The following is a 13,254-nucleotide window of genomic DNA, read 5'->3' as shown; positions in this document are numbered from 1 at the left end:
CTGCATGGGAAAATATATACAAATAGAGAAAAGAATTAAATTCTGTACAACATTTTTTCTAAGCCAAAAGAAATATATGTGATTTTTGAAAAATTGAAAAATTGCTGGTTGCATGGAGTACATGAATTCCACAGCCTGTCCATGTTAATTTCATAAATATTTTGCCTGTCTTGGAGGCAAAAAATATTTATCAATATTCAGGGTCTCCCCAAATCATACTTCTGCTGACTTTCTGACAATTTGGTTTAACATTAAGCATAATATAGATGTGTTCCAGTTCTTTCTCATTTTAAACAGATTTGTTCAATGTGTTTCCCTTGTTATTGCCTTCAGAAAATCCTCACTTGTGTTCTACAGAATGTTTCTCTCAGAGTTTTGTGTGCTTAATTCTTCCTGCTGAAACCCTGAGCACACTGTGCTTCAAGCTACAAATTCCTTTCTGTTGTGAGCGTGCTTTGTGATACTCAGGGTTCTTAGGTATGTGTAGAGCATCAGAGTAGTGCTCATCCTCCACTATCCTTTTTGAAGCTTTATATTCTTGTATACTTTAATATTCTTGTTATTCTCTCTCTCCCTCTCTGACACACTGCTCCAGACATTTTGCTTGGGACTGTGGATATCTCCTCAAAATGGAAGTCTCTCCAGCTTCAGATTTCACACAAGTTGTTCCACAGTTCCACTTTCCCATGCCACCTATGACTTTTCAGTGGATTATTTCCACATATAATGAAGATCTCCTCTCATTTCTAACATGTGGTATAATTATTTGCTTACTCTGCCTGAATTAACCAAAACTGGTAAACATACCAAGTGTGTCAGTGACTGACAGAAAAGAGCTTCCTTCTCTCTTCCTTCCATGAGCCTTCACTTGTAGTAAAGTCCTGCTGTTACTTCTGTAACTTCCATTATTTTCTGAGTGCCTTAGTTCTGGTGAGTTAGATTTAATTTTTTAGATAGATTTTTTTTTTTTCTTTCTTATATTTCTGGTTATAGGTGATGCATGAGAATAATTTGTAAGCCCAAGGTTCTTACAAGAAAATTCTCTTTAATCCAAGACGATTTCTGCCTTTGAACTCGTAGCATTTTGCAGGCTTCTTGGGCCCAGAAAAAAACACTTAAGTTACATAACAAGGTTCAGAGCCATATGTGTCTTGAAAGACACGAGCTGAGACATGGAGCTTTGAGAAGTGGAACTTTGTAGGGAAAGTTTCCAGAAAGTGGCAGGAATTTTTACTGCAAATAACCCAAGCCAAAACGACTACATCCCTATCTGCAGACTCTTCATTGCAAAGTCGTTTCACCAATTAATCCCACTGCCATAATTTTCTTCCATCAGGCTCTCAAGTTGCATTATCCAGAGTGTCCAGGCAGCTTTGAGATGTCTATATTTGTTATGAAATTTCTGGGGGATGATTACAGAGAGGTATTAAAGGACTGTGGCCCCTATTTCCCAATTGCAGTGCTTAATTCAAGATATGCACTCTTGTTCAAGTCTGAGGAAAACAGCCACTGAGCTTCCACTCACATCTCAGCTGCATCTGGCCCTACTGATGTCCCTTGCAGCTACAACTGAGAGAAACTTATGTAAATGAGAATGATGGACTTGGTGAGTGGATATTACAGAAAGAGCTATTTCTGATTTAAGGAAGTAATCCCATTTCTTGAATAAATTTTTTTCATCTCAATTTGAGTAGCTCACATTTAGAATGCTGCATATTAAGTGTATATTTAACACCAGCAAAACTTGTAATTTCTGAAGCAGTAAATGTAGTGGGCTTCTGCAGATATGTACACAGCTAAATTAAGAGGAAGAGCAAATAATTAAATAGAAACTTAGGTAGGTCTTTTGTACTGTGAAATATGAACCCCATCTGTTAATTGAAAGCACTAATTTTTTAGCTAGGAACAGTTACAGAACAACAAAGGGCCATGGAACAACTGCATAAAGAGGGACCAGAATATGCACAAATTGTGGGTTACACAAGGAAACACAAGGTGCTTTTGATGATTCAGTGTTTGCCACAATATGAAAATGAAGTGCAATTAAGTATTGAAAAATCTATTGTTATTGCTAATGTTTCTTGATTATGTAATTAGCAGCATTTAACAGCATTTTTTCACCAGTAGCACTAACCCTGAGCCACATTTCATGGACAGAGTGTAAGACATTCGAGTATATAAGGACCTCAACCCTTAAAAGCCTGCAATACATTTACAAGAATGAAATAGGAATATATGCAGCTGGAAGAGTACATGACAGAATCAGTCAGCAAGGCAAGCAAAGGACTTTTCATTTAGCCGAGTTTTTTTCTGCGAACTCTATGCAGAAGTTGAGCTTTATGTAGTATAAGAAGGAGTCCACTAAGCATGAGAAGTGTGAATTTAAGCAGTGACGTACTACAGAATGGGATATTCAGGTAAAAAATTATTCCTGGTTGAAAAATAAAAAGAAGCAGCATAGAACAATTTTATTGGGAAGTGGCTGGATTGAAGAGAACAGCCCTTGAAGCAAAGAAATCTCTGGGATGGAATTTTTTTTTTTTTTAATAAGGGGTGAAGGACCAAGGCCAGTGGAAATCCAACTAAGATTCAACAAAGACGAAGAAAGGAGTGTTTTAATCTGAATATCCTTTACCCATCTTGACAATGTTTCTATGTTTTTCTCATTGGACAGCAGCTAATTCTTGGACAACGGTGGGAGGGGAGATAACAGAAGCATGCTAACAACGTGGCACTTGAAATCAGGTCTGGTAAGACCAGTGTGCTACTCTGCCAGTGCTGAGTGGAATCTAAATTTAGGGATGCACATGAGTTACAGGGCATAGTGTCAGGGGAATGCTGCACAGGAACTGGAAGAAGATGGTGCTCAAAGAGTTTCTTTACCATATTGCTCCAAAAGGTCCATGTGCTGATGGAAAGTCTGATTCTGGAAGGAATTGTCAGCTCATCCCATCCCCTCTGAGAAACTGAGGTAAGCAGGGAAGCAAAATACAACCACAGATTCCTTCTGGTGGAGAGGCATTCATATAGCAAACACTTACTATTAGAACTGAATGCCAGAAATTTCGAGATGTTTTGGTTCACATAAGCTTTCCAAAGTTCAGATACTTATACAAGGCTTATCTGCAGTTATCTAAAACTCTGTTGTCAGGAAATCTCAGGAGGAAAGCTCTTGTGAGAGACTTTGGATATTGCCTGACTTTGTGAAATACTACAACAGCTTTTTTTGCCTACAGATTCCTGCCCTGGCAGAATTCAGGAGCAGCAGAGATACCTGTATACCCACTGACAAAACAGAACAAAACAAACATTAATCTACCTTCTCCTGAGAAAGCATGTTTCAGACTGAACACAGTGACTTCATTCCAGATAAAATTTCATTTCATTTTTCTCCAAGCAGCTCTGTACACCTTAAGATGTCACTGGCATAATTAAAAGACCATTCCAAATAAAACCCAAAAACCCAAACTGTATTTTTAAAATTTTATTTCCATATTAATTTTGAAGGGATTAGAATTGCTCTCTGTTTTACTCGGTGACTGAAATCCTTTCCTTGGTGAACTCTATAAAAGTTTTGCTGTTGATTTCAGTGGCATTTCGATATCCTTTTAAATATTAAAATAACTCGTTGCATTTAAGATTTTTATGATATTTCTTTACTTTCCCCTTTGCCTGTTGCTTGAGTGGAGACTGACAGTGACTGGTCAGTTGCAATTTTGATTCTAAACAATTTAACACCCATTCACAAGATAGGGTTTCCTAAGGATTACAGAGCTTTTGGAGAAATGAAAAAACAATGCAAGGAGATATTTCTGCTTAGTTTAGTGTTTCATGGAAATTCATACTTTTAAGATTAAATCTAAATTTCAAGTAAAGATTGATCATAACTGTCTCTGAAAAAAATCTCTTTCTAGGGTAGGGAGTCCTTGCTGGTCCAGTTATTTTCTCTATGAGAAATAATTCTGTCTTGATTGAGTAAAACTACCAAAAGGTAAAGAAAGATCAAAAAAAACCCTATAAAGTATTAATCTAAAGTTCCTAAAGTCCTTAGAATTGCTTCTTTTCACACACAAACACACATATGTGCACATACACATGCACACATGGTCTCTCTAAGTTACAGGTGAGTGGTTAGGCCAAAATGAAGTGCATTTTTTGCAAAGTTCTGTTTAAATGGCACCACTTTTTTTTTTTTTTCCTCCAGAGTAATGAAACACAATATATTTTCATACTGAGCAAGTAAAATACTACTGGGGCACACAGATCGTTGGAGATATGGCACACCCTGAAGTCCTAGGCAACCTCTCCTGCTTGACACTGCTCTTTGAAACTGGTTCACTGTTTTCAAATCCCAATCTGAAACACTATTTGGCAGCTGTGAAGATTGCTTATGGAGATATTTTTGAGGTCTGAAGAATCTATGCAATAGAAATGTCATGCTTGAAATTCCTAATGCTTTCATGTGACCTACATAAATGTGTGTTATTTCTTCCTGTAGTGATTACAGGCTCCTTTTTTATGGCTCTGTTGCATTAAGCACCAGAACTCTTTGTTAATAGCATGGGCCATATGTTGCCCTCACTAAACTACACAGTGTGGAGCAAAGGAATAAAAATAGGAGTGTGATGAAGCCAGGGTATGCACACCAAGAAAAAACAGGACAGACCAACTTCCACAACAAGACCAACAACAGAAACTTCACTGAGCAATGGTCAATGGCAAATATGATGCAAATATGATTGTAATTTGATCATAAATTCCCCGGGGAGTACTGAGTTTTTATGGGGCAACCTTCACTAGTGAGAGTCAGACCAACAGAGCTAAGGCAGCAGGGCTAACCTTCTCCCTCCTTGTGACTGACATTCTTACTAGGCAACATGAATCAATGTCAGCACCAATTGTGTTATCAGTGCTGGGAAGGGTTGTTCTGATGCTTTTTATGGGGCATGCTTTTGAGCAAGAATATCTGAACTTTAATGATGGGATGAGGAGTTTATGCAAGACCTCTTTTGTAAGGGTTTCCTTTTTCTTTCCAAAGAAAAGAGTTTCCTTTTTCTTTTCCGAAGAAACATTCCTTTACTTTCCAAAGATTTTATGCCTTTGAAAGCCCAGAGAGTCTTGATCAGAGTAAGTATTTTTCATTTGCAGGTACAACGTATGTAAAAGACTGTTGCTTGTTGAAAACATTTAAAAAGCACTATGAAAAGTTAAAATAATCTTCAGAGATATTTGTTTGTGTTTTGTTGGATAGACATTGATGAATATTTATTTTCAAATTCATACTGTAATATTTTTAATTGTGTTATTATTATAAATGATGAGAAAATATAATATGTCTAATCAAAATATATATGCCTTTATACATATTTTTCCTACAATCTAATAAGTTTTTCTCTGATGTCTGTTTAACTTTTTATATTTTATGATAGAATAAAAGTAGTACAGAAGAGCCTCATGTCATTAAGTAAAATGTCAAGGGCTTTCTGAAACAGTGAAGATTTAGGGTTTTTTTCATCATTGCTAAATCATTAGAATTTACTGCTTAAATGTCTAATTTAAATTATTAAATTGTGCGCTTTGAAACCTTGTTCATATTATTTTAGAGGTTTTACTGTCTTCAATAGAGACTCATGGAGATATAAGGTCCATATTTCTCAAAAAGCATGTTAAGCTGTGTATACAGCAATGTATTAAAGCTAACTAAAGTGTTCATCTAATAACCTAGATTAAACGATTGTATTATGATAATTCTAATGGGAATGTTTTTATTTTTTATCTTTTTATTCTCCCTTGGATTAGAATTTATCAGAAAATGGATTTTCATCCACGACTTATGTCAGTAGTATTAAGAATACTCTAAAGTGGGAGAAAATTTTCAAATTTGTGCCCTTTTAAAAGCTTTCTGTTGTATTTTGAATCACAGTCTCTCACTGGAAGGATTTTTTTAAGGGTAATTGATTCTATAGCATAGAAGAAAAACCAAGGTTTTTTTATAGAACAATCTGTGTACAGAAGAGAAAGCAGACATTGACAGACTGTACAGAAACCAATTGATTTGTACAAGATTTATACACTCCTGTACATCAAGGGAGCTTTGTCAAAATTTGTATTGACTTTAGTAATTTAGATATTCTTGGTTATATCCCCTAATGTTATATTCATGAAGAGAGGTATAGACTAGAAATTCTTCTTAAGACAGTCAGACAGGCACATTCTGTGTAGCAACATAGAGCAGTTGCCAATTTAGCCTCAGCAGGAGTTTTGGGGGAAGTTAAACACATTTCACAGCAACTCACTTTATTGCACTCTGCAAAATTTGTAATTAGAAGACTCAGTGACCTAGAGAAAATACTTTTTTTCCTCACAGAATTTCTGAAGATGTTACAGATTTTTTTTTTTTTTTTGCCTCACTTAATCTCACAGATACCAGCAAGATGGCAAGGAACAGCCAGTATACTTCAGTCAAGGAAGAGGGATATTTCAGAGCTTGTCACGATTCATTAACAGATCAGAATGGTTATTTTGATGACTCTTCCATGATAAATGCTCTCCCACTCAAAGATACAAGAGTAGATTTCTAGGACAACGTAACCTGGAAAATCAAACTCAGACACAATGCTGTTCAAACTTTTTATGTGATACAGCGCACTTCAAAGAGGCACAAAGCATATGTCTTTTTGAGATCATATGCAACCTGTATTAAGATTCTTTCCACCAGGAGAAGGATTTTGATACAGGCTTCTCACAAAGGTGTTGTGGTCTTGTGAGAAGGCAAAGACGTAATTCTGACAATTAACCTGAAGGTTCATTGATAATTAGCTAACCCTCTGATCTTTGTTTTAACACTTGTTTAACTGCAGTCTCTTCCTGAGAGATTACCCTTCCATGTCAGAGAAGGCAGCATGGGAGGACTATCAGAAAGGAAAGTCCTTTTCAGATGAATATGGCAATGGAAGAAAGTAAAAGCTATGTGAGCTGAGCAAAAAAGTCAAGAACTAAGAGAGACAATCACAGAGAATCAGTGTACACTGCAGGGCAGTTTTAGGATGTCAGTGAATAAAAGAATACAAGAAATCTGGAGGTAAAAGAGGTGTGGAAGACTTCAGTCAAGGAAGAGGAAGCATATTAAAGTCAAAGTTCATGGAAAACTGATCTATTCAAATGACTGGTGACACCAGTGTCCTGACATGGCAGCATCAGTGTCAGCCAAGCTGAGAGCACTGCTTCCAAGTACTTGTGAAAGCTCCAGAAAAAGATAAGATAAAGAATTTTAAATTAGTTCTTTTCCTTCCTAGTTTACCAAACAAGGTTTCCAAGCTTTAAATATAAGTAGAAGTTATGTATCAATGCCTTTCTCTTCCCAAATTCCTTTACCGTCTTTCTCTTGCTAGCTGTTATGGGATCCTATATTTTGTTTTTTTATTCTCTTCTGTTGTTGATCTGCAACCTCAAACTCTTCATTGAAGTTTGAAGGTAAGATCTTTGAAAAGGGCCAACCAACCATGAAATAGGACAGAAATGATCTGTTCTTTTTCTTTCTGACCAGATGAGTACAAAGCATTTTCTTTTTGACCTGGAGATATTTCAAAATTTAATCTTATACACACTCTTCAATGCAATTTGTTGCATACTACTGGAATAAAGTGTACAAATTGGGATTGTCTTAAAATAACTACCCCTTTTCCAAAAGTCTTACCGTGGAGGTGAAGGAAAAGAAAATGACAATGACAATGAGGGAAAGTTTGAGATTTAATACGTAATAAAAATAAGCTCTTTTTCTAAGACCTCAAGAATTCAACAAAGCATGATTTCTAAAGGGCATTGGATACTATCCAGGAAAAACTTTCTATTTGAAGGTATCAAATAATCAAAAATTTTAGCAATATCTGGCACATACACACCACTATTTCCACCTTATCAGAAAACAAGAATGGTCCAAGATTACCTAAGGCAGCAGTGGCAAAATAGAGCGACACTGAAAACATGTCAATCTAGAAAAAGAGTAAGATCCTTTCAGCCTTCACCAGCTGCATGATTACAAATATAATGTCTGAATATCACTGAATTGGAAAGCCTAGGGTGTAAGTAGATTGGTTTCATAAATTTTCTTTGTGACAAACGTTCTGTTACTTCCTACAGTTTTACCTCTTTTTCAGAACTGGTTTCTTCTGTCAAAGGCTGAGCCAGTCTTTGATGTTACATAAAGTATATTTTTCAATTAACAAATACTTCTATTTGTTCTCTATTCTGAGAACTTATGATACTATCTTCAACTATACTTATAAGAAGAATCTTTAATTTCAATCTGTCCCTTCTCCTGATCAGTGATATTTAGTGATGTACCAGCCATAAAGCTATCTAAGCACTAAGAAGTCACATGCAGGGTCTCTTCAGCTATTTCAAAGAGTTAAATTTGTCTGCCTACTCCTCTTTTTCCCTTCTGACATTGTGCCAAAAAGTCCTATAACTACTTTTTTTTTTTCCCTTCAGGGTTTTTTTTTTGTTTGTTTTTGTTTTGTTTTTTGGGTGTTTTTGTTTTTGTTTTTGTTTTTGTTTTTTTTTGCTTTGGGGTTTGGGGTTCTTAAGGCACTGTGGCATATTTTCTCGTATATGGAAAACACAGAATAACATAACATAACAATCTTTCACAGTAACATTTTACAAGTAATTCTGCCTTCTTCATTGCCTCCAAATCTCTTGCATGAAAATATTGTATCCTAGTGACTGGCCTTGAGCCTTAAAGGGAATTTAGTTACATGGTTCTGAGAAGATAATCTCTCCCCTCAATTTGTTTGCCAAATGGGTGTTTAATTTACATTCTCAATTACCTGAATGCACACATAAATGAGCTAATGAAACACACAAATGTGTAACTGGTCATAAATAGTCATTTCCATGTGCAATTGCAGTAATTGCATGCTCCTCATGATTTCGAAAATCAAGAACCTAATGTTAATTTGATGCCAGTTCATCTTGTGTAACAGTTATATTTAAAGATTAAGTTTATCACTCAGCAAATGTGGCAGTCTTGTTCCATTATGTCTTTTTTCCGTTATGGTTAATTGGTGGATAACAGAGTTTAACATTGCAGGGACTCTTTTCTGCTGATAAGAAGAGTTCAAACATTTTCCTAAAATGAGCAGGCCTGCAAATCTATTTTTATACTATACTGTGTCACAATAACCATAAATTTATACTCCTTTAAGCAGCGTATTTAAAAGGAAATATTCATTTGTGGTAACGAGATTTTGGGGAAAGAGATAATAAGTCACATAACTATTTTTATCCAAATGTTCTGATTCTCAATAATCACATTACAGAAATATCTAATTAATGTAACACTTTGTTTCAGTCAGGGGTCCTGCCAAATGTAAGTCTCATTTTCTGTTTTCAAATGCAGGAAATCTTGTAGCTCTTGTTACTTATTCTGCTATCACCCCATCTGTTTTTCTCTTAGATTGCAAATGCTTTCTGGATAACATAGAAATAAAACCCCTATGAGAGAGATTAGCAAGTGCCATGGTGTGACTGACGGACTCAAGTATCATATGGAAACTGTTACACAATTACACAAAAAGACTCAGGTGTTTTGTACTATTGAATTGTACAGTGTAAAGACCTAGAATGTATATTGCAGTAGCAGTTCTAAGTCATCAGCCATAGTTAATTTTAAAATGAAAACGTGTATTTAAACCACTTTACTGTAATGATTACACTATAAACAATAGAATTCAATTGCAGGGATTATATTTTAATCTTCTGAAGGTAAAATCTGACTTTGTATTTCTCTTTCAGTGGTTTTAACAATAGCAATAGAGCTGATAAATGCAGACCCAGAAATATTATGTTCATTATTGCAGACAATGCACAGAAACATCACTGAATAACAATAGCTGAAAGAGTAATCCAAAAGGAGATTAAAAGGATAATGTTGATTTTGTTTATAGTTAGATAGCAAGTTATGGCTGAATGCCATTCAAAGCATTTTACAGATTAGGCCTCAATCCTGTAATCTGTTTCACTCAGGAAATCCCCCAAACCATCTGTGGGACTACTACAAGGAATATTCTTGTCATGCATATGTCAGTGTGTCATTCCTCTCCCAGGCCTAGTAAACCTTTTGTAATATAGGTTATATTTACAAAAAATAACAACAAAAAATCCATTAAAAGAGACAGTCTAAATAGTGAGTAGAAGCCAATAAAGGTGGAAAAACTCAAACTTGCCTTCAATAGCTGCTGGTTTCCTTCTTGGACTGTGTTCCAGAAGAAGACGAGGTGGTGGTACAAATTCCTTCTGTCCTGCACCTAAGTATACAGATCAAGAAGCACAGAAAATGTATTCACCATCAGACTCAGCAGTTTCACTGGGAGACTGAGCTCCCTTCAAAATTGTTAATGTTAAAAGTATTACACTGTGCATAAAAACTATTATCTTTCAGACACCATAAGAAGGAAATGTATTTCTCAACAAATAGAGTAATTTATTTTTAGAGTCACATTTGAAATCAATGAAGTCCAAGTGACTCAAACATATGCTGAAATGCTCACAGTTCTGTTTTTCTTCATTAGACTCAGAAGAATAATACTATGATAATAAGGTTACATATTCATGATGCCTCTTCTGCAATAAAGTCTTATTTTCTTCTGTCAAACAAATGATCTTCAGTTGCTCCCTCAAGTCCACTTATTATGAGCTCCTGGAGACACAAGTAAAAATTATGATGTTTCTCATCCTTAAGGATTATTCTTAATTAGCCAATACCAACCAGGTCATGCATTGTAAACACTGATGAGGTTCTGATTCCAGCTGCTGACTGAAACACCTCTACTCTCTCAGAGTGTTCAGCTGGGACTTTCTGTACTGTCTTAGCCTATGTGCAGATACCATGCTTTGTACAAAACATTTTTCACTTCATTTCTCCAAATATTCCTATATATAATGTACTTGTATTACTTATGCTTATTTTCTAGTTTATGACATATTTTCAGTCTCTTTTTAAGTTATTTCACTATCATTTAGTCTCAGTAGCTATCCTGTCATTGTCATTGGGAAAGCACAATTTTTTGTGACCTGAGAAATAAAATTAAGTAGTTAAATATAATATTGTTTCAGTCATATGCACTGAAACATTATACATTCACTGCACCAGAGTCCACATGCAATCAGGCTGTTAAATCTCAGCTCCAGCTTCACATCAGAAACTCAAAGCCATGCCTCATGCTTGATGATAGACTCAGAAGAGAAATTAAGATTTTGATGGGTCTTGGAAACTGCAGTATCTTACTTACCCCTCTCATTTTTCAAAGGTGTGTGTACTCATGGGGAATGCAAGAGAAAAACATCATCTTGAAGACAGCAGTGGGATGTGAGCATCGTGGTCTTAATGTTATTCCATCTCATCAGCACATGTACAATTGCAGGCACGTAATTTGCAAGCACGTGGTTCAGTTCATCCAATTATTTGTACAAAATATCACACACAAGTCTGTGTGAGCCACTGACAAAATGTTGACACTTTGATAAAAACAACATATTGAGGGTACTTTGCAAAAAATGGTAATAATCTTACATTTTACACCTATTTCCTGTCTTGGCAATAAGCCCAAGTGGTTATTTACTGATTTCACCACAGAATAACTATAGCTTTAAAATGAATGTTGGGCAAATCGCAGGAATCCAGATGTTTAGCCATGATTTTCCAAACATTTTATTTCTGGGGGGAAAAAAATCTTGAAGTTGCAAACTGGACTAATGAGCTGCTGAATACCTTTGTTGCCAGCTAGAATACAAAAATTATATCCATAACCTCTGTCAACCTATGGAAACTTCATTGATTGAATTTCTAGATCAGAATGAAAACAAGAACCAACATAACAATTAATGAATAATATGTAATCTTATTCTTTCTTCTATGTTTTATCAAAGTCCTAGACTAAAGATTTTTTTTTCTTTTTTTCTTTTCCTGTTTTTTTTTTGGTCCCTTTCCAAGACTAGACCATATAACCCCAGAAAGAAAAAAGTGATAATTTTTATAACTTGGACTAATTGTTTTGTGTGAAAGAGGATAAAGGGCAGTGGCTCAGAATGTTGGGTAGATGAGTAATGAAGAATGATAGTCAATAATTTGGACTGCAGTGTGGTATCTACAGTGTGGGGCAATGATCTAACTCTTCTAGGTCACATTGCAGGCTGGCCCTATTATCTTCCTGTTCTTTGCTGCAGCAGCAGTTTTCTAATGATTGCACCAGTGTGAGCATAATGCCAGAATGATACCACTTATTGCTAATGACTTGTCAAGTTCTATTTTATAGCTTTACAAGTTTTAAGCAAATCATTTATTTCATGCAAATTGACCACATGATCCAATATGAGAGTGTTTTAAGCACGAAAATCTTAAGCTTCACAGATCAAAAACTTTCTCTTAGGCCAAAATGTTTGTTCTGAGCAGGTTCCCATCCACTCTGATAAAAGACTTCTTTAATGTTTCCATGTCTTATTAAATGTCTCTCTATTCACTTTGATGGGGATGCTAAGGACAGTAGATGAATAAATATTTTATCCATTCTTTTGATAAAATATGTTAAAGGGGATAACCTAAGTCAAATTTCTTTTCTTTCCCTTTTTCCTCTCCTCTTTAAGCTATAAAGCACAAGTGGTTTTCTGTAGTACAGACAACTCATAAATAGAAATGAGGAATTGGCTTCAACAGAGCAGATCATTAGGATTAATGCTGTCTCCTATCTTGACTCTAGCAGTGGCCAGTTGGACACATATCCATGATGTAAATGAGAGGAAGGCAGGATGTTTTTAGTGCTCCCAGTGGACAATCAGATTAGTCCATGAATCACGAGAAGTTATTATCCAGATTACCACTATTATTACTGGGAATACACTTATCTTACAGCAACAAAGAGCACTGCATAGTTATTTGCTTCTCTTTCAAATATAGCCTTCATTTTTCTACTGTGAGATAAGCCACAAAGGTTCATTTAAGCTGTTAAAAAAAAAAGAGGTTTTGATTTCTCTAAAAGATGTAATTGCAAGCACAAAAATATGCATGCATTTCTATGCTAATATGTCCATAGAGTTGATCCACAACATTTGCATGTGTAATCTGTCCATGCAGTCGTGTTATAGGTATCTCCTTCATATATGATACTGTAAACAGCTGACAACAAATTACATCTGTTGAAAACTGAAAGAGTGAAATATTTTGGATTTAAGCTTATGGGAATGTTCTCACCAGGAGAA

The 13,254-nt window shown here is 35.5% G+C and overlaps 1 protein-coding gene and 1 long non-coding RNA gene across 23 annotated transcripts in view; one reads left to right on the top strand and one right to left on the bottom strand.

Moving 5' to 3' along the window:
• TRDN (triadin) overlaps positions 1 to 13,254 on the bottom strand; it is a 228,633-nt gene that overhangs the window by 115,762 nt on the left and 99,617 nt on the right. For all 14 annotated transcript variants that reach the window (XM_085056055.1, XM_085056050.1, XM_085056056.1 and 11 more), the window contains one exon: positions 10,227 to 10,307. In XM_085056055.1, the coding sequence (XP_084912181.1) occupies positions 10,227 to 10,307 (81 nt within the window). The remainder of the gene's footprint in view (positions 1 to 10,226; positions 10,308 to 13,254) is intronic.
• Positions 1 to 13,254, top strand: part of LOC146439842 (uncharacterized) — a 48,365-nt gene that overhangs the window by 19,152 nt on the left and 15,959 nt on the right. The window contains exons 3-5 of one of the 9 annotated variants that reach the window (XR_014850928.1): positions 2,900 to 2,971; positions 3,237 to 5,127; positions 6,424 to 7,473. This is a non-coding gene — a long non-coding RNA (uncharacterized LOC146439842). Of the gene's footprint in view, positions 1 to 2,737; positions 2,972 to 3,236; positions 5,128 to 6,423; positions 7,474 to 13,254 lie in introns of those variants that run through there. The other 8 variants (XR_014850923.1, XR_014850922.1, XR_014850929.1 and 5 more) reach the window with 8 other exon arrangements.

This window comes from Lichenostomus cassidix, chromosome 3 (assembly GCF_008360975.1).
Source record: "Lichenostomus cassidix isolate B80296 chromosome 3, HeHo_3.0, whole genome shotgun sequence".
Taxonomy (NCBI): domain Eukaryota; kingdom Metazoa; phylum Chordata; class Aves; order Passeriformes; family Meliphagidae; genus Lichenostomus; species Lichenostomus cassidix.
The sequence above is the reverse complement of the archived record's forward strand: the minus strand, read 5'-3'. Positions and strand labels throughout refer to the sequence as shown.